The 27,363-nt window shown below is 44.2% G+C and overlaps 2 protein-coding genes across 5 annotated transcripts in view; both read right to left on the bottom strand.

The window, feature by feature from the left end:
* MYO5B (myosin VB) overlaps nucleotides 1-1,136 on the bottom strand; it is a 330,775-nt gene extending 329,639 nt beyond the window's left edge. For all 4 annotated transcript variants that reach the window (XM_087958648.1, XM_087958649.1, XM_087958650.1 and 1 more), the window contains exon 1: nucleotides 739-1,136. In XM_087958648.1, coding sequence (XP_087814774.1) covers nucleotides 739-765 — 27 coding nt within the window. In that variant the 5' untranslated portion in view covers nucleotides 766-1,136. The remainder of the gene's footprint in view (nucleotides 1-738) is intronic.
* An 8,666-nt stretch (nucleotides 1,137-9,802) lies between these two features.
* The window catches only part of CFAP53 (cilia and flagella associated protein 53), a 33,351-nt gene continuing 15,790 nt past the window's right edge, over nucleotides 9,803-27,363 (bottom strand). The window contains exons 4-8 of the mRNA XM_026666279.2: nucleotides 27,327-27,363; nucleotides 16,953-17,171; nucleotides 14,848-15,064; nucleotides 12,192-12,294; nucleotides 9,803-10,264 (exon numbers count right to left, since the gene is read on the bottom strand). The exon at nucleotides 27,327-27,363 is cut by the window's right edge and continues 267 nt beyond it. Of these exons, the coding sequence (XP_026522064.1) occupies nucleotides 10,036-10,264; nucleotides 12,192-12,294; nucleotides 14,848-15,064; nucleotides 16,953-17,171; nucleotides 27,327-27,363 (805 nt within the window). The 3' untranslated portion in view covers nucleotides 9,803-10,035. The remainder of the gene's footprint in view (nucleotides 10,265-12,191; nucleotides 12,295-14,847; nucleotides 15,065-16,952; nucleotides 17,172-27,326) is intronic.

The raw sequence follows: 27,363 nt of genomic DNA, 5'->3' as shown, positions 1-27,363 counted from the left end.
GGGAAGGCGTCCCCGAGAGCCAGAAGGGGCGAGGGAGGCGGTCTCCGGGCCAAGGCGGGATTCCTAGGCGGCAGGAGGGCGACCCGGGACTCTCATCCCCTCCACTCGGGCTCCACCGCCGGAACTCGCCACTTCCTAGCCAAGAAGTTGGAAGGCGAAGCAAGCAAAGGGGAGCGGTGGGGGGAAACAACGGGAAGCCCTGGAAAGAAGGCGGCGCTTTGGGGTGGGAAGAGCCGGGATAGCCCTCCGAGGCTGGATGATCAGCCTTGGTAGGACCCGCACCTGCCCCCCATCCCCACCCCAACCCCGGATTTCGGAAACTCGCGGGTCAGGCGGCTCTATTCTCACAACCACCCTGGAGCCCGAAAGGACGCAGAGCAGCTTTGGGAAGCGCCACAAAGGAGGGTCCAAGTTCAGCAGGATCCCCCTGCCTGCTGGATCTCTCCCACCCCCTCACGACCCCCGTCCCTCACCCATGCCTCAGTTTTCCCCCTCAAGAAAATGGAACAAGAGCGATTTTTTTTCCCCCGGAGCCTTTCCAGCCGGGCTTGCCCTGAAGCGGCTGAGCGGGCGGGCGAGGCGGACTTGCCCTCTTCAGGAACAAACTCAACCGGCCGCGAAGGGGAACCGCAGGGCGCGCCACAGGCGGCTCCGGGGAAAGGAAAATAGACGGAGGACGAGGAGATCCAGGGAGCCCCCGGCCCGAGTCTCCCGCCCTTCCCTTCCCTTCCCTTTTACCTTGCTGTAGAGCTCCGTCACCGACATGTCCTGGCCGGCGAGGCGCAAAGCCGAAAGGGCGCAAAGCCGAGCGCAGCGCTGTGGCGCCCTGAGGAAAAGTCCGGAGGCAACTCCGAAGCATGCAAGGCGAGCCTGAAGAGCGGCCGTCCAGGCGTTGCGTGTTGGTGGCGGCGGCGGCGGCGGGGATAGTAGTGGGAATCCAGGCGGGCGATGCAGGTCCGACGGCCGGCGCGCTCCTCGGAAAAGCGCCCCCGCGCGCGACCTTTGCCCGGCCTCGGCCCCGACTTATTTACCCAACGGCCGGCGAAGAGCGAGCGGCAGGCGGAAGGTGGGGAGAGAGAGAGGAGCAGCCGCTGCCCGGCGAGGCGGGCGGGCGGGCGGAGTCGGGCGCCGCTCCCTCGTCGCCAGGTAGGGGAGGCGGCGCTGGGACTCGGCGGGGAGGGGAGGCGGCCGCCCGGTTCCGCTTCCCTGCGCGCTCGCCTGGTTGGCGCAGGTGGGAGAGCCGGGCAAGCCCGCGGGCACGGCTCGCCCTCTGCCGGCCGAGCCCGGGAAGCAAGTGCGCGCCGCGCCGTCCGGCCGCCCCCTCACGACGATGGCGCCTGGCCGAGCTGAAAGGGCCGGCTTTATGCCCTCGGGTGGGGGGGAACCCTTCGGCTCTTCACGCCTCGAGCGCTCCGGTGCTCCCTTTCCTTTAACTTCCCGGGCAAAACTGCGGCTTCATCACCAGCCATCTTCGCTTCTCCAGAAGGTCCGGAGGAAGCGCGGCAAATTTCCTCTAAAACAGAACAAAACAGAACAGAACAGAATAACAGAGTTGGCAATCTTTTTTATCAATAAAGCATGCGAAATGCTGGGGAAAGCGGGGCGCTCCGGAGTGGGGAGACGCATCCTGCCCCCTGGTCCCATCTTTTTCCCCCCTCATTCCTCTTTTCCTAGCCAGGATCCAAAAGATGGCAAGCCCCGAGTTTCTACCTATTACAGTAAGAAGGCATCCTGAAGACCCTGGAGAAACCCCCTTTGTCCTTCTGGGGGAACATTAGGAGCTCTGGCAAGATCAGAGGGGTCTCCAGGTGGTCCCAATTCCCACAATTCTTCTTGGCAAGGGAGATGCCAAGCCCACCCATTGGAGGGTGCCAGGTTGAGAAAGCTGCCTTCTCTTTTCATGATTCTTTTAAAACTCCCCTGGAAGGGTCTGTCAGACAATTTTGCCATCTGACCTAATGGAGAGAGAGAGAGGGAGAAAGGGAAAGTAAATGGATGGGGAAGGGAAGGAAAAGAAATAAATGGACGGAAAAAAAGAAGGGAAGAAGAGGGGAGGGAGAAATGGGAGAGAAAGGAAGAAAGGAAGAAGAGTGGGAAGGGAAAGGAATGGAAGAAAGGTGAGGAAAGAAGGAGAGAGAAAGGAAAGAGAGAAAGGTGGAAGGAAAGGAAGGAAGGAAGGAGCCTCTCCCTCTTCTTTGGATGACAATAGGACAGATATTACTTCTGTACATAAATTAGACATTCCCACAAGTTTTGAAAGATTTCTAGGCAAACGAAAGAACAAAAACCATAGTTTGGCCTCAGTTGTATGTACAGGAGGTATTTCATGAATGTCAGAAACTGCCTTTATTAAATCAGTTGCTTCTTCGTTGCATCACATGCTGTGAGTAATTGAATTAAGCGTGGGAAAATCAATGAACAAGAGGATCCCACATTTTGCCTGACATGCTTAGATGCTACAGCATATGTTCATATCGGAACCATTATTTTGCTGCTCTTTCTAGCATTTTTTGGAGTGTGAATATGCACATAACCACACACTGGCACTGGCAATAAATATGGACTGGCTCAGTCATATGACAAATGGCTCAAAGAGTTTAGAAGTCAGAGATTGTCAGTCCACTTTACCTGTTACTGAGGGCTAATCTCTCTCTTGGCTGCATTCACGTGACACAGTGAATCACAAATCAATGAGCCATATTTTAGCCCAGTGTGCTGTGTGATTCCAATCTGTGTAGTGAGGTTATAAATGACAAGGTCCTGCAAAAACGGGGGTTTATATCCGTCTTGAAGGCTGGCAAGATCTCAAAAGTGTGGAATCTTTGATGTGATATTCCTTTTACTTCAAATTGCTGCTTCTGGATTGCACTGGAATCACGCAGCACGCTGGGCTAAAATATGGCCCATTGATTTTGAGAGAAGTAATCAGTTTAATAAGGAAAAATCCACGGTTCCTGGTATTCATGAAACACCTGTACACACACTTTTCAAAACTGTAGCAAAGTTTGTCTGGATTTTTGTTCTTTTGTTTGCCTGGAAATCTCATTCATTGCTTTAGAATATAGAATAATAGAGTTGGAAGGGACCTCAGAGGTCTTCCAGTCCACCCTCCTGCTCGAACAGGAGACCCTATACCAGTGGTCACCAACCAGTGGGCTGGGGACCACTGGTGGTCCGTGAGAAAATTTTGGTAGTCCGCAGAGAAATGTCACCCCCAAAGCAATCCAGGCTGCACAGGAACACAAAGAGAAAGGAAGACTTCTGCTGCTTCTGCTGCTTTCCTTGCATGAAGCCAAAAGTTTCTCTCTCTCTCTCTTTCCCAGAGAATGGAGCTGAAGACAGTATCCTGCAATCCCAAATAAAGAATGATCGATCGGTAGGAAAATGGGGTGGGGAATTTTCCTGCAGATTTTTTGGGGGATTTTCCCAGGGTCTCTGGTCCGCAGGATTTAAAATTATGAGCTTGGTGGTCCCTGAGGTCCAAAAGGTTGGCAACTCCTGCCCTATACCATTTCAGACAAATGGTTGTCCAGTCTCTTTTTGAAAACTTCCAGGGATGGAGCACCCACGACTGAAGTGTTAATATACCACTTTATAATGCCTTGGTAAGGCCACACTTGGAATACTGCATCCAGCTTTGGTTGCCACAATGTAAAAAAGATGTTGAGACTCTAGAAAAAGTGCAGAGAAGAGCAACCAAGATTATCTATTTATTTATTTTTCAATTGCTTACAAGATAATAGGTATAAGTAAAAACATAGTTATGAATACATGGATACATATAAGAAAAATAAAAGAAACAATAGGACAGGGATGGTAGGCATGTTGGGACTGGAGGCTAAAACATACAAAGAATGGTTGCAGGAACTGGGCCTGGCTAGTCTAGTGAAGAGAAGGACCGGGGAGACAGGAGAGCAGTCTTCCAATATTTGAGGGGCTGCCATAGAGAGGAGGAGGGGGTCAAGCTATTCTCCAAAGCACCAGAAGGCAGGAGAAGAAGCAATGAAAGGAAAGTAATCAAAGAGAGAAGCAACCTAGAACTGAGGAGAAATTTTCTGACAATTAGATCAGTGGAACAAGTTGCCTCCAGAAGTTGTGTATGCTCCATCACTGAAGGCTTTTAAGAAGAGATTGGACAACCATTTATTTGAAATGGTGTAGGGTTTCCTGCCTGAGCAGGGGGTTGACTAGAAGACCTCCAAGGTCCCTTCCAAATCTTTTATTTTGAAGGTAAGTTATTCCACTGGTTAATTGTTCTCACCGTTAAGGAAATTTCTCCTTAGTTCTAGGTTGTTTCTCTCCATGTAGTTAGTTTCCATCCATTGTTTCTTGTCCTGCCTTTTGAGAGCAATGCACCTCTTATATTACTCCACAGTGATTTCTGTAGAGCTCCTCAAAAATCATTCCAGCCCAAAGTCTGAATTTCATGAGACGTCAGGCTGGATTTTGTAGTTCAGTGGTTAAAAATGACCAGGCATCTAATGACTAAAAACGCTGCTCTGTAGTTTTAACGATATGCCGAGTCAGATATTCTTTTCATTCTACATCAGTGTTCCTTACAGATGCTTTTTAAATTAGTTCTCTATTCTAAAGCACTGGAGTGAGATGAAACCCTCTGAGGTTGACTTCTGGGAACAAAGGGAACCATTTAGAAATTGCTTTGATTTTGGGGTTAAAAGGTCTGCCCATCTGCCCAGAGCCATATAGGAATATTGGATGTGGCAGCAAGCTTGCAACCCATTTGCTGATACCAAGGACTGTCAGCAGAGGCATGGAGGGACCGTGGTTTATGATGAACACAGCAAGAAAGTTCACAGAATAGATGGTGGAGATGATGGAATTGCTAGGAGTAGACGGAGCATCAGTGACATTATGTCACCTATTGTGTAGTTGTGCAAGCAGAGAGGATGTGCTTCTGTCTCTGTTCCTGACATTTTGTTTTTAATTTTAAATTTTTATACATAAACATTTTTAAATACACCATTTTGTCCAAGTCTGTTATTTACAAAGAATAAGAACCATAGCTAGTATTCTAAAAAAATATTGTCCCATTTTCTAATAAGAATACTTATAATATCATAATATTGTAGTTATACACCATCTCTGTTTTTAATAAAAAAACATTCATTGTTTTCTTTCTCTAATTTCTACCCCTTTGTCTTTAACCAGCCATAGAATTTACTCCATATCAAGTAGTATTCTGAGTCTTCTTTTTCTTTTATTTTTAACCTGTCCACCTCAGCACATTCTAAAGTATTCCTAATAACCTCCTCGTCTGGTGAGGAGCAGTGGTGGGATTCAAAAACTTTTACTACCAGTTCTGTGGGTGTGGCTTGGTGGGCATGTAAAATCTCCATTCCCTCCCCACTCCTGGGAGAAGGTTACTACAAAATCCCCATTCCCTCCCCACCCCACTAACCTGCTTTCCAGCTCCGTTCTCCTGTGCAGGGCAACCAAAGAAGACCCAGCTGATCAGCTGGGACTCAAGAGGCAGAGAAGAGATGGGGGCTGGGCCAGTCAAGGGTAGTAGTTGCCATTTCTCCAAACTCCTCAAAATTTCTGCTACCGGTTCTCCAGAATTGGTCACAACCTGCTGAATACCACCTCTGGTAAGGAGGTGCTCCTATCATTCTGAATGACAGAATAACAGAGTTGGAAGGGGGCCTTGGCAGTCGTCTAGTCCAGTGGCCCCCAACCTTTTTTGTGCCACGGCCTGGTACCGGCATCACAAAATGATCCACAGCCCGGTACCGGCATCAGCACGCATGACCAAGGCAAGGCGAGCCGAGCGACCGGCCAGCCAGCCGTCCCCCGCTTCTCCCCGCCACCTTCAACTCCTCCTTTGTACCATTTTTGTGCTTTTTTGTGCTTTCTTAATCTCCTCCACCATCGGGACTCTTCGTTCGAAGCCACCCCTCCCTTCGATGAAACTAAGGCGCGAGGATTCCTTCAGGACTCAAATGCCGCTTTCCAACCGGAAAAGCTCACCGGAAGCACTTTCTCGTCGAAACAAGATGGCGGCGCCCAGCAAACCGGCGGCCCAGTAGAAAATGATCCACGGACCGGTACCGGTTCGGGGCCCAGTGGTTGGGGACCACTGGTCTAGTCCAACCATACTCTCAAGCAGGAAAGCCTCTCTTTGCCAGGGCTGTCAAACTCACGGACCAGGGGCCAGATCTAGCCGGCAGGGTGCTTCTATCTGGCCCACAGGGCCGCCCTGGAAATAGTGAAGGACTGCCCACAGTGCTTCTGCCAGTGAAAACGGATCTCAGAAGGGCTCCACATGGCCCTCCCAAGCTCCATTTCTACTGCCAGAGGGTTGCAGGAGGCCATCTCAGCCGAAAACGGAGCTCGGGAGCCCGTTTTCGCTGGCAGAGTGCTTGGGCCACCACAGGCGCCCCCTCTGACATGAATGACATCATGCTGGCTACGCCCCCCTGCCCCCCCCCCCAGGTCAAACACAACCCTGATGCGGCCCTCAATGAAATCGAGTTTGACACCCTGGTCTATACCATGTCCTATCTCTTCTTCAAAGCGCCCAGTGTTGGAGCACACCCACAACTTCTGGAGCCGCGTGGTTCTTCCAAAACTCTCGGCAGCTTTGGATACTGTGAGTTATTATGTGGAATCAAATGCAAGAAACTCCACCCACCCCCACCCCAAAAAGAAATAATCAAGGCTCATTATGGTAATTATTTATACAGGAGCAATTCTCTCCAGAAAATAATAGGAGGGATTCCTAGAGACACACTCATAGTTTTGCATTTCAGGAAAGGAGGAGAAAATGATAGTCATATATATATATATGTATATATATGCCTAGGTATTAGATTATGTAAGCATAAATATTCATAATTAGTAAACCTCAAGTTACTTCCCCGTTGTTATCCTCAAGAGTTAGCTGAGATGGCCAAATCGACTGCTTTGCTCAAAGAAAAAAACACAAGTACTTTTGTTTCTACTTGGAAAACCGCCTCTGGACTTTGTGCTTGAGGTGGAAAAAAAAATTAAAAATTGATTTTGGGCTTTACTGATAAGATAGATTTGTTGTTATAGAAATATCTAGTTTATACTATTATGTCAACATAAAAAGTTGAGGTTTGATGTTACTGTCTTATTCTACTACACACCAGAGGAAGTTGGAAGTCAATGCCTTTTTTTTTCCTTTCCCCCCTTCTTTTCTACACTTCTCCCTTCCCCCTTTACCTCCCCTATTTTTTCCTATTTGCTTTTATATTTTTGTATTTTATATCATAAGCTAATAAAAATAATAATAATAATAAAAGAATATCATTGAACCTTATCTAGTCCCATGCATAGTCGTCTGAGAAGATTTCTGTATTATAGGTTTGAGCAATAAAATAGCTAATTGAACACTTCATGTGTGCCTCTGATTGTTCATGTCTGACACATAGTTATGGAAGACTTTTGTCCTAGATGCTGAAGAACAAGCACCATCTTTCCAGCCAGCTCTCCTGCAGCAGTAATTACAATTTTTATTAACAAAAAGTGAGAAATAATTGTAATGATTGGAAATGCTAATTCAGAGCATACTGCTTTGTTGTTTGAGGCTAGTTTTGTTTGTGGTGTGTAACCACAGCAGGGAAACAAAGATGAGAAAAAAGGATGTCCATTCATTCATTCATTCATTCATTCAGCTATTTTAAATCTTTGGTTATTCCCCCAAATAATTTTGGATCTTTACTACTTGGATCCACACAATATGTTAATGCAGATTTAGAAAATACAATTGCTATCTCCATGTAATATGCCATATCGAAACAAATAAAAGTTTAATATGATGGCCTGTTCACGTGGGATACAAAAATAATTGCTGGGTTTCACATAAATACCATTTTAGACTAAAAACTATCAACTGTCTTTCTAATGTTACACACAAACACACACACACACACACACACACAGAATTTTCCAAATATTACATGTGTAAAGCTTGTTACTTCAATTACTATGGAATGCTCCAGCCTAGATTTATAATTTTGAATCAATTTAATTCCCCTATTTTGCAGAAGCAGTAAATGAGCACTTGGAGAGGAAAGAAAGGACAGTATAAAAGGGATGCAACTGAACTTTTTAGTGTTGGCACTATGAGAATGAAGCACAAAATGTCTAGAAGGTAAAAAATGTAAGACATATTTTAGAATTGTTTAAAGGATGAAAGGCCAAAGTTTTCAGCATTTTTCATTAATACTGTGATTTTGTTGTAAAGTGGATTTTTAAGTAGGCTGAACCTGTTTTTCCAGACTCTGATCTGGAGGCACAGGATATCTTCCCTAGAAGTCTGGTGCCCTAAAGATGTGTTTAATTACTGTTCCCATCTTCCTTAGCCACCAAAAGCAATGGTTACGAACACCAAAATGTTGGTCTTACCGTCTAATCTATTTAGAGAGATCCAGGTTGGGGAAAGTTAGATAAAATGGAGGAAGCAGGAGTAATTTACAGCACATAACTTTCAGTTGCAGTATGGGAACTGAGAAAACCAGATAGGGAAGAATGCTGATAAAACTTCACAGTAAAACATTTGAGAAGTTTAGCTGTAAATTAAATTCTAAGGCAAATCAATCACTTAATACAGCAACAGAATAGATGCACTAACAGACACATTTTCTTGTAGGACATTTCATGCTGCAATGCTACACTCATTTATCAAGTGTTAAAATGCAATAAAAGAAATAAACTTTGATGCCTATCAGTGCCTAAAATAATTTTGGAGACATATTCTTTAGGTTTAGGATCCTTACAATCTAAAGTCTAAAAATGAGCTGCTAAATGGAAGACACATTTGGTTGTACTTACCAGCCCTTCCCAGGGAAATTAGCTGGCAGACATTTTTGTCTTAGCAACACCTTAAGACTTTTAAAAACATTTCTTCGTTTTTAAAAAATCTTCGCAAAATGAAATTAATTTAATTTTAATAGAAGAGGAAACAGTTTGCTAGTGTCCATTAGATCTTTGGGATGTTCATTCAGAGCCTTGCGGTAAAGAATCATGAAAACTGTGGCACAAAGTATAAAACCTCCTATTTTAATTCTTCTATTTTAATCTTTTCTAGTTTTAGGCTGATTTTCTTTTCTTTTTTCTGCATTCTATCGGGACGACAGGGCTTTGAATTCTGCTTTCTCATTTTGGGTAAAACATTTCTCTCTGCATTGTGACTGCACCCATACTTTATGGATATCCCTTCCAAGCATTCAGACAAATATGTATTCAGTCAGATTTTCTAAATGGTGTGCTTGCCCGTTTGACAAAATCAATTTATAGATATTACATAAATTCAGAATAAATGAACATTTGCCTTTAGCAGACTCACTTTGTCTTACTGCTTTAGTTCTACCTACTTATTCTAGAATCTGATGGAATATTGAGATGATACCATAGTTCATGTCTTTTCCAGATTATTTTTATTATTTGCTGTGACTTCCTTGTTACTTCATAGATAGAAATCTGTAGGGCAAAGTTTTATATTCCTTCAAATGTAATTAGCATGTTTTCTGTAGATCTCTGTTACCGAGCAACAGTTCACAACAGTTTCCGAATCACAATGGAGTTGTTCATGTGACACAATTTGCTTTAAATCTTATTTTGCAAATGGTTGGATTCTCACAGCACGCAAAGCCAGATTTTCCAAAATGCACAGTATGACTGAGTGAGTTGTGTAAAAAAGCTTCTCCTGAACTAACCACTTATTAGCAATAGATCAGGAGGGATAACTTAAAAACACCAAATTTAGACTTTAAAAAGCCAAACCGAACAAAGATTTAAAAATGATTTACAGCAGCTCTTCTTTTAGGTTAGTTTTTATTTCTAAACGATTTAAGTGCTGGAAGACTTTATTTAAGATATAATTATTTCAACGTTTAAAGAGAAAAAAAAGTGGAGAGAGAAGTTTTTGCCTGGGCAAAATAATAATAAATAATACTGAAAAGAATAACGAAGATATTCTTTCAAACTCCCCCCTTTCCTTTCCATCCCTGGGCTCAGGTAGCATCTACATATCCAGGTAAGGAACCCAGATTAACTCTTAGAGCTAATGACTAGTTGCCTTCTTAAAGGATGAACAAATTTCAACTTCATGTATGGTCTGGAAAGGATATCTGCCAACTTTTGATGGTAAAGCTTTTCGGCTTCCTCTGCCAGGGCATATTCACGGCGCTCCTCCTCCTTTTCCATTTCACGAACTTCCTTGCGGTGATCTATCTGACCACGGAGTTCTTCCCGGTATTGTTTTGATTGCTGCAAACGCCTACAGGGAACATGTACAGGAGAAAGGAGTTTAGCCCTTGGCATGGAGGTCCAGAAGGCCATTGGGATGGTTTCACAATTGCCTTTCATCTTCAGAAACCGTGGTAGTGCAGTGGTTAAGAGTGCAGCACTGCAGGTACTTCTGCTGACTGCCAGCTGACTGCAGTTCGGCAGTTTGAATCTCACCAGGCTCAAGGTTGACTCAGCCTTCCATCCTTCCAAGGTGGATAAAATGAGGACCCAGATGGTTGGGGGCAGTAGGATGACTCTGTAAAACCGCTTAGAGAGGGCTGTAAAGCACCGTGAAGTGGTATATAAGTCTAAGTGCTATTGCTATTCCCCCCTCCCTCCTTTCCTCTTTGGAGGTGCAGTGGTTAGAATGTAGTATTGCAGGCTAACCCACTGCTCACTGTCATGAGTTCAATCCTGAATGGCTCAAGGTAGACTCACAGCCTTCCATCCTTCCAAAGTCGGTAAAATGAGGACCCAGATTGTTGAGGGCTGACTCTGTAAACTGCTTAGAGAGGGCTGTAAAGCACTGTGAAGCGCTATATAAATCTAAGTGGTATTGCTATTTCCCCAATCTGGTACCCTCCAAAGAGTTTGGACCTCCAGGAGCATAGCCAAATACTATACTGGTTTCCAGTACAAGTTGTCCTCCATTTCTGACCACAAGGAGAGCAGAATTCCCATTGCTAAGTTAATCACTGCGCTGATTTTATGAAGATTTTTGCCATGGCTGTTAAGCAAATCAGCGCAGTGATAAAAGGGGAATTGCCTGGTTGTTCTATAAATCCAGCTTCCCCATTGACTTTGCTTGTTGGAAGCCAGTTGGGAAGGTCACAAAAAGATAATTATATGACCCCCGGGGCATTGCAGCTGGGCTTAATACATGCTGGTTGCCAATTACCCAAACTTTGATCATGGGACCATAGGGATGCTACAATGGTTGTTAGTGCAAGGACTGGTTTTAAGGTACTTTTTTCAATGCTGTTGTAACTTCAAGCCGGCTGCTAAGCAAATAGTTGTTAAGTCGAGGACTACCTGTGTACATGGGCATGCAGCAGACACCACAGTGACATCACATCCTCTCATGACATCATGTGCGTGATGATGCCCATGACATCACTTCCCCCTCCTGGAAGGTGCCCCTGGGAAAGTACAGGTAGTCCTCGACTTACAACCACAGTGGAGCTCAAAATTTCTGTTGTTAAGTGAGACATTTGTTAAGTGAGTTCTGCCCTATTTTCAGGGGTGGGATTCGACTGGTTCGGACTGCTTCAGGCGAACTGGTATTTCCGGTGATCATTCGGCCCCACCTTCCCACCCCTGCTCTTTCCTGTGCTTTATTTCCTTGTTTTGGAGCGCAGCTGATTCGCGCGGCAGAGCATTTTTGCTGCGTCTCAACTGGTTTACTCACTGGGGCTTCAGTAGAAGGTTAAGTATTATAGCTGAAAATGGGCTTTTTAAAAAGGTGTGCACGCATGCAAAGTGGAGTTGGGCGCGCGTGCACATTTGAACCACACAATCACTGAACTGGTGGTTGCATCGTTGAATCACACCACCAGCCTATTTTATTACCTTTCTTACCATAGTGCAAAAGTGAATCGCTGCACTAATACGGCTGTTCAGTGAATCTGGCTTCCCCAGTGACTTTGCTTCTCAGAAAGCTAACAAAGATGATCCCATGATCCAGGGACACTGCCAACCGTCGTAACTATGAGAAAGTTGCAAACATGGGAATGTTGATCACATGAGCCATGGGGATGCCGCCAGGGTCGTAAGTGTGAGAAAGAGGCATAAATCTTTTTTTTTTCAGTGCTGTTGTAACTTCGAATGGTCACTAAATGAACTGTTGTAAGCCGAGGACTACCCGTAGTAGGAAATGCCCCTTGATTGAGAAGAGGTACAGGGCCATTATCAATTACCTTGTGCAGGTCTCTTGTTCTAGCTGTTGGCATTCCTGAATGGCTGCCTTTAATAATTCCTTGTCCCGCAGAAGATCTTCCTGCTCCTTGGCGTTTCTCTGCACTGAGAAGTGGGAAACGGCACAAGTCATTGGCTAATGTCGAAACGGAGCACGGGGATCGTTGCACAGCTACAGGGATGAGCTGCTACCGGTTTGGGCGAACCGGATGTTAATTTTATATCTGGTTCCCCGAACCAGTAGTTGCAACAACTGGCTGCCCTCCCACCCCTCCTCCCAGGAGTCTCTATGCAGCCATTTTGGATCCCAGGTAAGTGCAGAGTCCGCACGGAAGCTCAGGGGGCCAAAAATTGGGCCTCCCGGAGGCTCCAGAAACGGGGCTGTTTCCAGCTTCCAGAGAGCCTCCAGAGCCCAGGGAGGCTGTTTTCGTCCTCCCAGAGGCTCGAGGAAAATCTCCGGAACCCAGGGAGGGCAAAAAATGGGCCTCCACAGAGCCGCGGAAGCCCGGCGAGGCCGTTTTCATCCTCCTGAAGCCTCGCGGAAAGCCTCTGAATCCCGGGGAAGCAAAAACGCCCGCCCACGCCGTGGTGCAGGAGGCCGACTAGGCCACGCCCCCATGGCCACGTCCACCAGCAACTGGGCAGAGAACCGGTGGCTAAATTTTTTGAAGCCCACCCCTGGACAGCCATGCTCAGTAGTTCCACCCACTTCCTTAATGTAGTTTTGATCATTACACCAAGATTTAACTACGTCGTAAACAGACAATCCATGCACCGTAGGGTTCTGGTTTGAAATATATGGGCAGTCCTTGGATTACGACCACAATTGAGCTCAACATTTCCACTGCTAAGCGAGACCACGGTTAAGTGAGTCTTACCACATTTTTCGACCTTTCTTGCCACAGCTGTTAAGTGAATCACTGCAGTTGTTAAGCTAGTAACACGGTTCTTAAGTGAATCTTGCTTCCCCATTGACTTTGCTTGTCAGAAGGTCACAAAAGGGGATCCTACGACCCCGGGACACTGCGACCGTCATAAATATGAGCAATTGGCAAGTCTCTGCATTCTGATTACATGATTATGGGGATGCTGCAACAATCGTGACTGTGAAAAATGGTCATAAGTCACTTTTTTTCAGTGCCATTGTAATTTTGAACGGTCACTAAACGAATCGTTGTAAGTCAAGGACTGCCTGTAAAGAAGGTTTTGCATCTCCTGAAGGAAAAGCAGGTGATAAATTGAATAAATAAATTAACACCTGGTGACATTGTTGGAAACCCTGATAAATCAGAACACAGAGGAAGACTGGAATTTGAGTCATAGCCATTTCTTTTCTCAGTCATCCACAACTGCCTGGAAGTTACTGAAGAGGCTCCTTAGATGAGCAATGAAAAGTTCAGAAAATGTTTTCGAAAGGTTTGGAAAGGTTTTTCGGCTTATCCAAGTTGGTCCTTCAGTAACTTCCAGACAACTCAGGATGACGGAGAATTTTCATTGATATAGAAGGAAACTCTTTCCTAACCTTGGGTGAGTTTGCAATATATATATATATATATTCTTAAGTTTTAGTGTAGGTACTTACATGTATGGCCTTCAGCTTTGTTCGGGTATTTTCCCACGTCATAGTAGTGGTGCTTTTAAAGTTGTAGCAACGTTTCAGCAGAATCTCATCTGCCATCATCAGGCTTCTGTATTCTGTATCCAGGCGGACACAATACAGAAGCCTGATGATGGCAGATGGCTGCTGAACGTGCTAACAAAGCACCACTATGACGTGGTAAAATCCGAACAAACTGAAAACTATATATATATATATATATATATATATATATATATATATATATATATATATATATATATGTGTGTGTGTGTGTGTCTTTATGCAGCCATTTTGGATCCCAGGTAAGTGCAGAGCCCACGCGGAGGCTCAGGGAGGGCGAAAAACGGGTCTCCCGGAGGCTCAAGTAAAACCTCCAGAGTTCGGGGAGGGCAAAAAGTGGGCCTCCCAGAGGCTTGAGGAAAGCCTCTGGAGCCTGGGGGGGGGGAAACGGGCCTGCTGGGGACTTGAGGAAAGCCTCCAGAGCCCAGGGAGGATGAAAAACGGGCCTCCTGGAATTTCTGGAGGGCCAGACATGGGCCTGTTTCCAGCCTCCAGTGGGCCTCCAAAGCCCAGGGAGGCCATTTTCGTTCTCCAGGAGGCTTGAGGGAAGCCTCAGGAGCCCGGGGAGGATGAAAAATGGGCCTCCCGGAAGTTCTGGAAGGTTGAAAACGGGCCCGTCTCCAGCCTCCAAGAGGGCCTCCAGAGCCCGGGAGGCTGTTTTTGCTCTCCAGGAGGCTTGAGGGAAGCCTCCAGAGCCCGGGGAGGGCAAAACGCCTCCCCCGCCATGGTGCAGGAGGCCGACTAGGCCACGCCCAACCAGCAACCAGGCAAGGAACTGCTTGCTAAATTTTTTGAAGACCACCCCCAGTTACATGGCTTCTCACAGAAACATCTTTCTTTTGAACAGAATATCCAGCTTGTTTCCAAAAACCAGAGAGAGAGAGAGAGAGAGAGAGAGAGAGATCCAGCTCCAGTATTATTACCCAGGTATTCTACATGATGGCAAGCTGGAGAGAAATTGGACTTGCACATAACCAGCTGTCCTCAGCAATGCTTACATTTTTCCTCAATCTGAAGCTTCCTTGTGTCCATGACCTCTTTGAGTAACCGATCTCTGGCTAGTTTCAGGGCCCTTTCCTTCTCCGCTTTCTTGGCCCACATCTTTGCAGCATCCTCAGCCCGCATCCTGTCCAGTTCTTCTTCCTGTCGTTTCTCCTCTTCCCTCTGTTGAGCCAAGTAGGCTCGATATGCCTGCTGCTCTTGAAAGAGTTCCCTCTGAAAAATGCCAAAATGGGAGAGATTTTGAAAGGGAGAAGAAGAGAAGGGGGGGGAGGAGGAGGAGGAAGAGGAAAAAGAAGAAAAGAAGAAGAGGAAGAAGAAAAAGAAGAGGAGGAGAAAGAGGAAGAAAACAAGGAAGAGGAAGAAGAAGAGGAGAAAAGCAGAAAAGAAGCAGATGAAGAGGAGGAGGACAGAACCTCCATTTCTATGAATTCCTTGATAGCATCCCTGCTTAAAACCTGCAAGTTCTGGAATTCTGACCATTTTTCCATCCCCTTCTTGACTTTTATCCTCTTAGTCTTCCATATCTCACAACTGGCAAACTGAAATATGTTTTCCTATAGCTACATAACTTCAGGCACTAAGGAGTACCTTTCAGGCCACACATTCAACCAACCTGCAGAGGAAATTTGGTGATTGACATGAACGGCTGCTTTAGGTCAAAGGCACCTGAACACCCCTGAAATGACCTATCCCATGGTGGCTGAGCACACATTTCCACATGAGGCCTATTTTTATGCAACTGCCTGTTTTCATCATACTCAAACCATGCTTTCCCAACAGCATTGCCATCCTTATTCAAAACAAGGCCCGGGGAAAGGAAAGATGAAATAATTACATAGTTAAAAAGGAACATTCCATTTGTAGGGATATAACTTATGTCCCACCATTTTTTTTCCAGATATGTTTGTGTAATACAACAACATTCAAAGCTTCAAGTACGAACATATCTCCAACTTAGTGGCTCCAATAGCACAAATCATTCTTCCAATTGTGGCTACATAGTCATGTGGGAATAGGATGGATGGATAGTAAGTAGGTAGATGACAGATAGATAAGAGATAGATAGACAAACAGATGATAGAAAGAGGGAGGCAGGCAGGCAGGTAGATGATAAATGATGGATAATAAGTAGATAGAGATGGATAGATGGTAGATAATCACTAGATAGATAAGTAAATATAGATAAATAGATATAGACAGGGGTGGGATTCTACCGGTTCGGGCCGGTTCGGGCGAACTGGTAGTTGTGGTGATCATTTGGTCCCGCCCACCTGCCTGTGCCCTAGTCTGTCCTTTATTTCCATGTTTTGCAGCTCAGCTAATTCGCAAACTGCTGTGCCTCAGCTGTTTTACTCACCGCGGCTGTGGTAGAAGGTAAATACAATGTCCTACCAGTCAATGACTACTTCAGCTTCAGCCGCAACAACACAAGAACACACAACAGATACAAACTCAATGTAAACTGCTCCAAACTTGATTGCAGAAAGTACAACTTCAGCCACAGAGTGGTCAATGCCTGGAATACTCTACCTGACTCTGTTGTTACATCCTCTAACCCCCACTCCTTTACCCTCAAACTATCCACTATTGACCTCACCCCATTCCTAAGAGGTCTGTAAGGGGCGTGCATAAGTGCACCATCGTGCCTACCATCCCTGTCCTATTGTCCCCGTTTATTGTACCTATTTCCTGTATTCTTACTCATTTTATACTTATACCTATTGTCTTGTAAGTGGTTGACAAATCAAATAAATAAAAATAAATAAAATAATAAAGTATAAGAGCTGAACTGCTGAGTTTTCAAACGCTGCACAGTTGTTACACCGGTTGAATCCCAGTAGACAGTAGATGATGAGTCTTCAAACTTGACAGCTTTAAGACTCGTGGACTTCAACTCCCAGAATTCCTCCTCCAGACATGTTAGCTCAGGAATTCTGGGAGTTGAAGTCCACAAGTCTTAAACTTGCCAAGTTTGAAGACCCTTGCAGTAGACAGTGAGATAGATGATAGAAATAGAGATGAGTGGGGGGGAGAGAGAGAGATGAATGACAGTTATCTGGTATATCATTAAGCTTACAACCAGGTTCACTGCTGGCTTTACCTTCCTTTGTTTCTGGCTCTCGGTGTCCTCCAGGGATTCTTGCAGGACGTGATCCAAGATCTTCATTTCTAAAGCAAGCTCATCTTGCCTCTCTTCATTGAGACGCCTTGCTTTCTTCTTCATGGAATCCAGCAACATGTCTCTGCATTCTCTCAGTTTCCGCTGCCTTTCTATCTCGGCCTGTTCCTTCTCCAGTTTGATCAGCTGCCGTTCTTCTTCCTGCACAAGAGCAGCAGCAGTGGTTGGTTATTCATCGCCTTCCGCCTGACAAGTTCTGAAGGAGCAGAAGTTGGACGGAATGGCCCACCACATGCTAAAAAGAGTTAAGTAAGCGTAATATATGAAGTAGGTGGGAATGTGGAAGGCTGACTTCATCCGAGGTTCTGAGGCACCTGAGAATGAGCACACAATTTTCATTGTTCTGAGATGGACAACAAAGAAACTGTAATGTTAATTCTACAGAGGTTTAATATAGTTTAAAGTCTTCTGGGCACCCTCAAACTCCCCTCTAAAATCTAAGGAAGAATGAAAAATCTTGGCTCCAACCACACATGACATTTTCCTTTCCTTTCCTTTCTCTTCCCTTCCCTTCTCTTCCCATGTCCTTTTCTTTCCATTCCATTCCTTCCCTTCCCTTTTCCTTCTCTTCCCATGTCCTTTCCATTCCTTCTTTTTTCCCTTCCCTTCCTTTCTTTCCTCTTCTCTTCCCATGTCCTTTTCTTTCCATTCCATTCCATTCCTTCCCTTCCCTTTCTTTTCCTTCCCTTCCTTCCCTTCCCTTTTCCTTCTCTTCCCATGTCCTTTCCATTCCTTCCTTTTTCCCTTCCCTTCCTTTCCCTTCCCTACCCTTCCCTTTTCGTTCCTTCCCTTCCCTTTCTTTCCCTTTCTTTCCCTTCTCTTCCCATGTCCTTCCCTTCCCTTTGTGTTATTACCTCTGTGTCTACAGCCCATGTATTTCCCAAATTATTGGGCTACCCCTGTGCATAAGAGGCTGCCCACTTCTATAGGTGAAAGACATACAACCAGTGATATACCCAACCACCATAAATTGTCATCCAATCTAAACCTGAGTGCAAGGACTGCAAAGGGAGATAATTATGTACAGCAAATTATAGCAAGCCACAATAACTTAGGTTTAATTATAGACCGCTGTCAAATTGATGGGCTACCAGTTTTTCTTTTGAAGAAAGTATGGTGGGATGGACCTTGGATATAAACCACAGACTTTGTGCTAAGCAGTGCTTGATAAGGAGATTTACAAGGTACGGGACAGAAGCATAATAAATAAGCCAGAGAAGCGAGAATTGGCTAATTTCTCCTTTCTCTTCCATACTAGCAGGGTACCCTTGCTTCGCTACGAAAATATGCGATCGGGCAAGTTTTTGGGGAGGAAAATAAGGGGAAAAAATGCTGCCTCTACCTACCAGCTCCCATCGGTATTCATCTGGCTAGCGTCTTGTCAGCATGTGAGAGAGTTGAGGGCTGTTTGGAAACTGGAGCAGCATTTGCGGTGTGAGCAAGAAGGAGACAGCAAGGAGCCTGGGCGTGGATTAGCTGAACTGCAGTTGGAACAGATTTCTTTTCAGGTGGGGAGTGAGAGAGTTGAGGGCTGTTTGGAAACTGAAACAGTATTTGCTGTGTGAGCAAGAAGGAGACAGCAAGGAGCTTGGGAATGGCTTAGCTGAACTGCAGTTGGAACAGATTTCTTTTCAGGTGGGGAAGAGGCATCAGAGCATGTTAATAATAATATACAAAATATCAATGGTCTGATGGTCATTTCGAAAAATCCTTTCTTAGTGAGCACCTAGAAGCCAAGAGGAACATATGTGCCAAATTTCAAGTTTGTAGGCTTGACGGTTCTGGAGATTTTCTGATGATGCATGAGTGGTATTTCACTTTTAGATAGATAGATAGATAGATAGATAGATAGATAGATAGATAGATAGATAGATAGATAGATAGATAGATAGATAGATGAATAGATAGATAGATAGATAGATAGATATAGATAGATAGATAGATAGATAGATATGGATAGATAGATAGATAGATAGATAGATAGATAGATAGATAGATAGATAGATAGATAGATAGATAGATAGATAGATAGATGATAGATAGATAGATAGATAGATAGATAGATAGATAGATAGATAGATAGATAGATAGATAGAGAGAGAGAGAGAGACAGACACAGACAGACAGACAGACAGACAGACAGACGGATAAGGATAAGGATTAAGGATAAGGATAAGGATAAGGATGATGTGAAGCATCATATTGCAGGGCACAATCAAGAAAGCAAGTACAGATCGTCTTCATTTAACAACTGACTGTATTATGATCATTCAGCAGTTGGTGGTTTTATGTCCCCAGGACAAGTGTTTTATACAGCCCATAAAGCAACTGTCCTAAATGTACATGCCTCCCACCATGGTCATGTGATCCCATGTTGGTGGGTCAACTTTAGGACTGGCCATGGTGGTCTGTGGTCCCATGACCACAATTTTTAATATATATATACATTTTTGGCCAGTTTCCAGCAAAAAAACACCCTTCAAAAAGGGCTCCCTTAAGAAACTCCTGCAAAAAAAAAATACTTCCTGTCTTGTAGGTGCCTCTAGTTACAACTCTAACGACTTACAGCCATAATTCAGGGCTCCATCATAGTTGTAAGTCAAGAACTACTTGTATCATACAGACATCAATAAGAAGTAGAAAAATGTGGGTTAGACAGCATCACCACCAGTGTTGTGGTTAGCCGGCAGCAGGTGTGGACGGCTGAGGAGAGCGAGGACTCAGATGAGGAGTCAAGACCATTAGGGAGTGGACTGCTGCCTTCAGAGATTGTGGGGGCTGGCAGCAGTGATGAGGAGGTTCCCGAGGAGCCAGTGCCAAGTGCGTGTGCACGTAGGATTGCTCGGAGGAAAGAGCAGTTGCAGCAGCAGGGCGACTCGGGAGTAAGGCTGCAAGGTAATGGCCCCTCCTTCAAGAAGATAAAAGCCAGCTGTGAAAGGAACGTACTTTGCAGAAGGCAAAGACGTTTTGAAACTCCAGCCTCGTGGACATTCCAGTATCCTGAGTTTGTATTTTAACATTTTTATATTGCAAATTATTTCTTGTCTGTTATCTTTTGGCAAGCCTCGCACAGTTTGGCAAGGCTTGTGCTTATCACAGCTAATTATTTTGTAAAAGCATTACAAGGTTTTTGTTCCTTTTGGATTGTCAGAAAAGGGCGTGGGTTAGTACAACCAGATGGATTCGTGACTGGCTCACCAACTGCACTCAACGGGTAGTCCTCAATGGAACTGCATCTATATGCAGTATGCCGTGGGGTACCCCAAAGCTCTGTTTTAGGCCCAGTACTCTTCAACATCTTCATCTTGGACAAGATGTTGGACTTGGACAAGGGAATAGATGCAGAGATGGGATCCTACCAGTTTGGCCTGGTTCAACCAAACCGGTAGCTCCGAACTTCAGCTGAGACCAAACCGGTTCGTTCCAACATTCTTGTGCTCTTCTGTTTGGCCCACCCTCCAGCCCGGGCTCTAGGCTGTCCTTTATTTCCTGCTTTTTCAACCTCAACTGCCTCTTGCTGCACAGCTGATTGCTACACAAGCGCTGTGGTACACACAGGGTTTGCAGGAGAATATGGTTTTCAAACACTGCACACACAAAGCACACACTCACACCGAACCAGTTATTACACTGGTTGGATCCCACCCCTGGATAGATGGGGAATTCATCAAATTTGCAGACAACACCAAGCTGGCAGGAATATCCAACACTCCAGAAGATAGTCTTAAGATACAGAAGGATCTTGACAGACTTGAACATTGGGTGATATCTAAGTAAATGAAATTCAGTGGTGAAAAAAGTAAGGCTCTACATTTCGGCAAGAAAAACCAAATGCACAGGTACACTTTACGTGGCACCTTGCTCAATAACAGTAACTGTGAGAGGGATCTCGGAGTCCTAGTGGACAACCATTTAAATATGAGCCAGCTGTGTGCAGCAGCTGCCAAAAAAGTCAACACAGTTCTAGGCTGCATAAACAGAGGGATCGAATCAAGATCACGTAAAGTGTCAATACCATTTTATAATGCCTTGGTGAGGCCACACTTGGAATACGGCATCCGGTTCTGATCGCCATTATGTGAAAAAGATCGTGGGGATGCTGCAACGATGGTAAGTGTGAAAAACAGTTGTAAGTCACTTTTTCAGAGCCGTTGTAAATCTGAACGGTCACTAAAAGAATGGTTGTAAGTCGAGGATTACCTTTATAGGACTGAGTTGCTTGAGAGCCCATCTTCTCCCAAGAAAACCTCCCCACTCTACACACTCCCAGAGGGAGGCCAGGCTCCGGCTTCCTTCTTTTAAATCTTTTGTCATCTCATGAAACCAGGAAAGTGTGTCTTTTTTTTTTTTGTGGTTGTCAGGCAGCAACTCTCCTCCTGTTTAGGAAAGCCCTTCAAACCAGCACTAGAGGCCCTTTGAGTGGGAGTGTCCTTGTTATCTGCCTGGTCAGCATTTTACAGTTATTGTTATGAACAATGTTCTTTTTTGATTCATTTTGTGTGTTTTTATGCAATACATCGTCCAGCGCTGGGCAGCCTTTGGATTCCTAAAAATAAACAAACAGGTAAACACCTCTAAAGCAGTGGTGGGATTCAATTTTTTTTACAACCGGTTCTGTGGGCGTGGCTTGGTGGGTGTGGTGTGGTGTGGCTTAGCGGGTGTGGCACTTAGTGGGTGTGGCACAAGCCAGGTGGGTGTGGCAGGGGAAAGATACCACAAAATCCTCATTCCTTCCCCGCCCCGCTAACCTGCTTTCCAGTTCCATTCTCCTGTGCAGGGCAACAAAAGAAGACCCAGCCAATCAGCTGGGACTCAATGGGAGGCAGAGAAGAGATGGGGGCGCGGCCAGTCAGAGGTGGATTTACCGGTTCTCCGAACTACTCAAAATTTTTGCTACTGGTTCTCCAGAACTGGTCAGAACCAGTTGAATACCACCTCTGCTCTAAAGGTGTCACTACAATAGATGAGGTTGCTTTTACCATTGGCAGCTGCTTCTAAAGCAGATAATAACTACAACTTTCCATGAGATATAGATCTGAGACCTTTGGGGCTGCAAAACATTTGTCTTGAAGAGCCTTTGTAGTTAGGCTACATAATCCATGGACTACAATCCCACCTCCTCCACCCCACAATTGTGTCCACAAAGGAGGAGACACACAAAGTCCTGGAAAGATTTCAGCAAGGCATTCGACAAAGTAGACCACAACCTACTTCTTAGTAAGCTAGAAAAAAGTGGAATAGATAGCACCATCACTAGATAGACCTGCAACCGGCTGACAAACCGTACTCAATGAGTAGTCCTTAATGGGTCTAAGTCTACATGGAGGGAAGTAAGCAATGGGGCACCACAAGGTTCTCTCTTAGGCCCAGTACTCTTCAATGTCTTCATGCTTACACGAGGGAATAGAAGGGGTACTTACCAAATTTGCAGATGGTACTAAGCTGGCAGGAATAGCTAACACCCAAGAAGATAGGCTCAAGATATAGACTAGACTAGAACACTGGGCCGTATCTAACAAAATGAAATTCAATGTAGAGAAAAGTAAAGTCCAACACTTAGGCAAGAAAAAACAGTAGTACATATATAGACTGGGTGAAACCAGGCTCAATAGCAATAACTGTGAGAGGAATCTTGGAGTCTCAGTGGACAACCAGCTAAACAGGAGCCAGCAGTGTGTAGCAGCAGCCAAAAACGTCAATGCAATCCTAAGTTGTATTAACAGAGGGATACAATCAAGATCAAGGGAAGTACTAATACCACTCTATAAAGCCTTAGTAAGACCACTCCTAGAATGCCGCATCCAGTTTTGGTCACCACATTATAAAAAAGATGTTAAGACTCAAAGTACAGAGAAGAGCAACCAGGATAATTAGGGGATTGGAGACTAAGGATATGAAGAATGGCTGCAGGAACTGGGCCTGGCTAGTCTAGTGAAGAGAAGGTATTTGAGGGGCTGCCACAGAGAGGAAGGCATCAACCTATATTCTAAAGTGCCTGTAGGCCAGACAAGGAATCATTTGGATGGAAACTGAACAAGGAGAGATTTAATCTGGAAATAAGGAGAAACTTTCTGACAGTAAGAACAATCAACCAATGGAACAGCTTGCCCTCGGAAGTTGTGGAAGCGCCATCACTTGAGACCTTCAAGAAGATGCAAAGAGGACTTCCGGTTTGAAGGGCTTCAGTGACAGACAGAAATCCACGATCATGCGCAGTTTCTGTCTGGGCTCGCTTCTGGAGCGCCCCGAGCCAGCTGGTTTCGGGGCTAAGCCACCCTGTAGAGGTGGTGAAGAGGGGGGAGACCGCCAGCAGGGTTGAGGAGAGCCGCATCTCTCCTCCTCAGCTGGCCATTACTCCCTTTCCGGCGGTTGCAGCGGTGGTCAGAAATGGCCACCTCAAAGAAGAACTCGACCGGAAAAGAATGTGCAGGAGGAAGATAAGAAGTGAAAGTTTTGGCTGACCGGGTTAAATTGTAAAAGCAACAACTAAGATACCCTGGAATTTAAACTTACAAAAAATAACATCGCTCCCAAAGAAGAGTCGGAAGCAGCGAAGGAAAGTGAAAAGGGAAAGGTTTGGCTTTTTTTTCCTCTCTCCTTCCCTATACTGACAACTAAGAGACTTAAATAAGAAATCGTAAAAATCCGCTTTGACATCAATAGGCAATTAAGCTGAAAATAAAACAAAATACCAAAGGGATAATAAAGATTTCTGGACATTAAAATTTTTCTTTTTCATAAGCAGGAAGGGAGAGAAAAAGAATAAGTGCAGGATCTGGAAGAGGGAGGAGACTGCCTGGAATTAAAAAGAATCTACAGTAAAACTTCAACAAGACTTCTAAAAGATACATTTTAACTGAAACTTTGCAACTAAATAGTAACCCCAGGAAGAGAAAGTGAAAAAAAAAAAGAGCAAAAAGAAACAGCTTGCGTGTATTTGGATTATTTGGTGATCTTTGGATTCTTGGTTATTGCATTTGAATGACTAAAATTAATCGGGTGGTTGTTTAAAAATTTATACAATGGCACCACTTCTGGATGAATTGAAAATGGAACTTAAAAAGTACAAAGAAGATGCACAAGAAGGGAAGGGTTCTTTTGGCTTCGTTTTTTAATTCTTAGAAATGGAGATTTGGAACTATGAGAAACAACAAGAAACGAGTGCAAAACAAGAAGACTGGGACAAAGAAGAAGCCATCTTTAATGAACAAGCAATTTTATGTGGGGAAGAAAAAGGAAAGGGGGGGAAAGAGAATGGAGAATTTAAGACTTAAAAAAACAACCAAAGAAAAGAAAAATAATTCAAAAAATAAGTATAATACTGGAAAGCAACAGAAAAGAGGAATACAGAAGAGAGAAATAGAGGTAGGGAGACAAGGGGGTAAAAAGGGGAGAGAGAAGAAGAGAGGGAAGAAGGAAAGGAAAAGAAGTTACAAAGGACCGAGCAAGATATAGAGAAACAGGACCTATTTAGAGATAATGGGTGAAAATCTAACTGAAAAAGGGATTCTGTAAAGGTACATAAGATTGTATTGTTATATTAGTAATAGAAATAACTTTAAAAAATTGGAAACAATGTATGATTAAAATGAAAGATAAAATAGTTAGTGTAATTTAGTGAAATGTTTGTGAATAAAATAAGTGAAATAAAATAAATGAGAAAACTGAATTAGGAAGGAACGGGAACATTTTAATTAGTTAATGTTTTATAAAATATAAGTGAAGAGGGGGGGGAATTAACTATGGAAAACTTATAATTGTTCCCATAGAAGTATGATATTTAATTGAAAAGTAATGTTAAAGATGTTAAGATTTTAATGAATATTAATATTAATGATAGAATTGAATTGGAATGGAATGTTGTTTTAATTATATACATTTATAATTTTTTCTTTTTTTAAGAATACAGTGTATATTTTAAGAATGTACCAAGCAGAATCCAAATGGAAGTTATGTATTATATTGAATGTTACAATTTTAGGGAAAAGATATAAACGCGTCATACTCCAATCAGTAACTACAGGAGAAATTTTGTTTAATGAGAAAAGATAACAGATAATTGAAACAGGACAGACAAAAAATATAAATACAATGATTTGAATTGAGATGAGATAATTAAAATAAAATTGAGAAAATTAAAAGAGGGGAAAAGCTATGCAGAAAATGTAAAATAGTAATAAGATATGGAATAGAATATAAAAATGAGCATGAACCTGAATTTGTGTCTGTATGAAGAAATGTAACCCGGGATTACGCTACTTTCAAAAAAGATGTTTTATTTGTATTTTTTTTCTCTTTGTGAAAACTCAAATTTACAAAAAAAAAAGAAGAAGAAGAAGAAGATGCGAAGAGGATGCTAAAAAATCCAACAGAGCCATGCTTGATTGGAAAATGAGAAAACACATGTCAGAAACCTCTGGGAAAACGCTGGCACTACAGAATAGACCTGGGAATAAGTTACGCATCTCTGCCAAGCAACGTGGAGTAAGATTGCTATGGGAAACAAGCCTTCGGTGATGATCCTAAGGGAGATCCGTAGCTAAGCGTGGCATTTCCATCAGAAGCAAAAGCATCAAGGTAGAAGGATTGGTCATGCTCTCTTAACAGGAACTCTGGAGAATCTCTGCCAATCAAAACCAGACTTACTGGACATGATACCAAGTCTTCGGGGAGCTAGACTTGACATTCGGTCAAGTCTTGACCGAAGCAAGACATTCTTGGGGACCTGCTCACCTAGTCCTTGATTTAAAACAATTTGTTTAATGACCATTCGAAGTTATAACAGCACTGGAAAAAGCGAACTTATGGCCATTTTTCACACAACCATTGCAGGATCTCACTTAATGAAACTTTGGCCTCTGCTGTGGACTTAAGTCACAGTTTGCCTCTACTGTCATGCCCCTGTCGGAGTCTGATTTGGAGGGGGAGGCCAAACAGCTGACAGGGAGTGGGAGTGTGGCTCTGTTGGCTGTGGAGGAAACTGGGGAAGGGCAAGTCTGGCTGGGCAGAGGAGAGGGGTAGAGCAAGAGAGAGGGAATTCCAGGCCCACCCCCTCTTCATCCTCGGGCATGCAGGGAGGAACGGAGAAGGAAGCAACATGAGTTGTGTGGCTTATGGGGGAGGAAAAGGCCCTGATTCCCTTCATTAGCCACAGCTGGGAACAGAGTTTATAAGAAAAGCAGGCTGCGTTGGCAGGCTGCTGGGAGCAAACTTGACTTTATCTTGTGTTGTCGTTGCTTATCTGTGTTCCTGGCATCTTCCCAAGCGTGAGTTTTGTCATGCCTTCAAGTCTGAAATTCTTGCTCCTGCCCTGCCAAACTTCAGTTTGGCTTGATTGGACTTAAAGTGACAGTTTGTGTTGACCATGCTTTGGACTTAATTCTCTGCAGCCAAAGGCTGTTCCTGGGAGAGTTTTTCTCCAGCCAAAAGGTAATCTGGACATTGTGGGCAAAGTTGGAGATAATAAAGGGACTCTTATTACTTATCTGACTGTGTTGCCTTTGTGCCACGCCGTGGATCATCATATGTACCATGGAGGGTTTAAAGTTGATAACCAACACCCTCAAGCCTTTTGGAAACCAGCTTGTGGACATTAATGAGCTCATTAACAGCAATAGCAATAGCACTGAGACTTATATACCGCTTCACGGTGCTTTTTTACAGCCCTGTAGAGTCAGCCTATTGCCCCCAACAATCTGGGTCCTCATTTTACCCACCTCAGAAGGATGGAAGGCTGAGTCAACCTTGAGCTTGGGGAGATTCAAACTGCCAAATTGCAGTCAGCCGGCAGTCAGCAGAAGTAGCCTGAAGTCTCACACTCTAACCACTGTGCCACTGTGGCTCATGGTCACACAATAAAGAAGGATTGCATGTTCCTAACATGTTCCTAACCCTTCCTCCAATTTGGGCATTAAATCTTCTTGCTGATGTCTGTATGATACCAATAGTCTCTGACTTGTGACCATAACTGTTCCTGAAATTACGGCCGTAAGTTGTTACAGTCATAACTCGAGGCACCTACAAGACGTTTGTAGCATCCTGCAATCAGGTGACCATGATTTAGGAAGATTTTTACTTAAAAAATGACATTTACTTCCAGTTTTGGGCAAAAAAAAAAAAAAAAGCCCATTGCGCACCATGGATTTGCAATGACCACTGCAAAAATGTTATAAAATGGGGCGCGGTCACATGGTGACCCACTTAATAATCAGCATGATGTGTGACCATAATTCCAGAACTCAACTACAGTCGTAACTCGAGGACTCCCTGCAACCAGGAAGTGAGAAGCTGCCTTACCATCAGTTTTGCCTCTTCTTCCTTCAGTCGCCTCGTC

Source organism: Notechis scutatus, chromosome 2, assembly GCF_049901735.1.
Source record: "Notechis scutatus isolate UNSWTSFEM ecotype Mainland chromosome 2, rNotScu1.2, whole genome shotgun sequence".
NCBI classification, from domain to species: domain Eukaryota; kingdom Metazoa; phylum Chordata; class Lepidosauria; order Squamata; family Elapidae; genus Notechis; species Notechis scutatus.
Note: the sequence above shows the minus strand (reverse complement) of the source record. Positions and strands in the feature narration are given on the sequence as shown.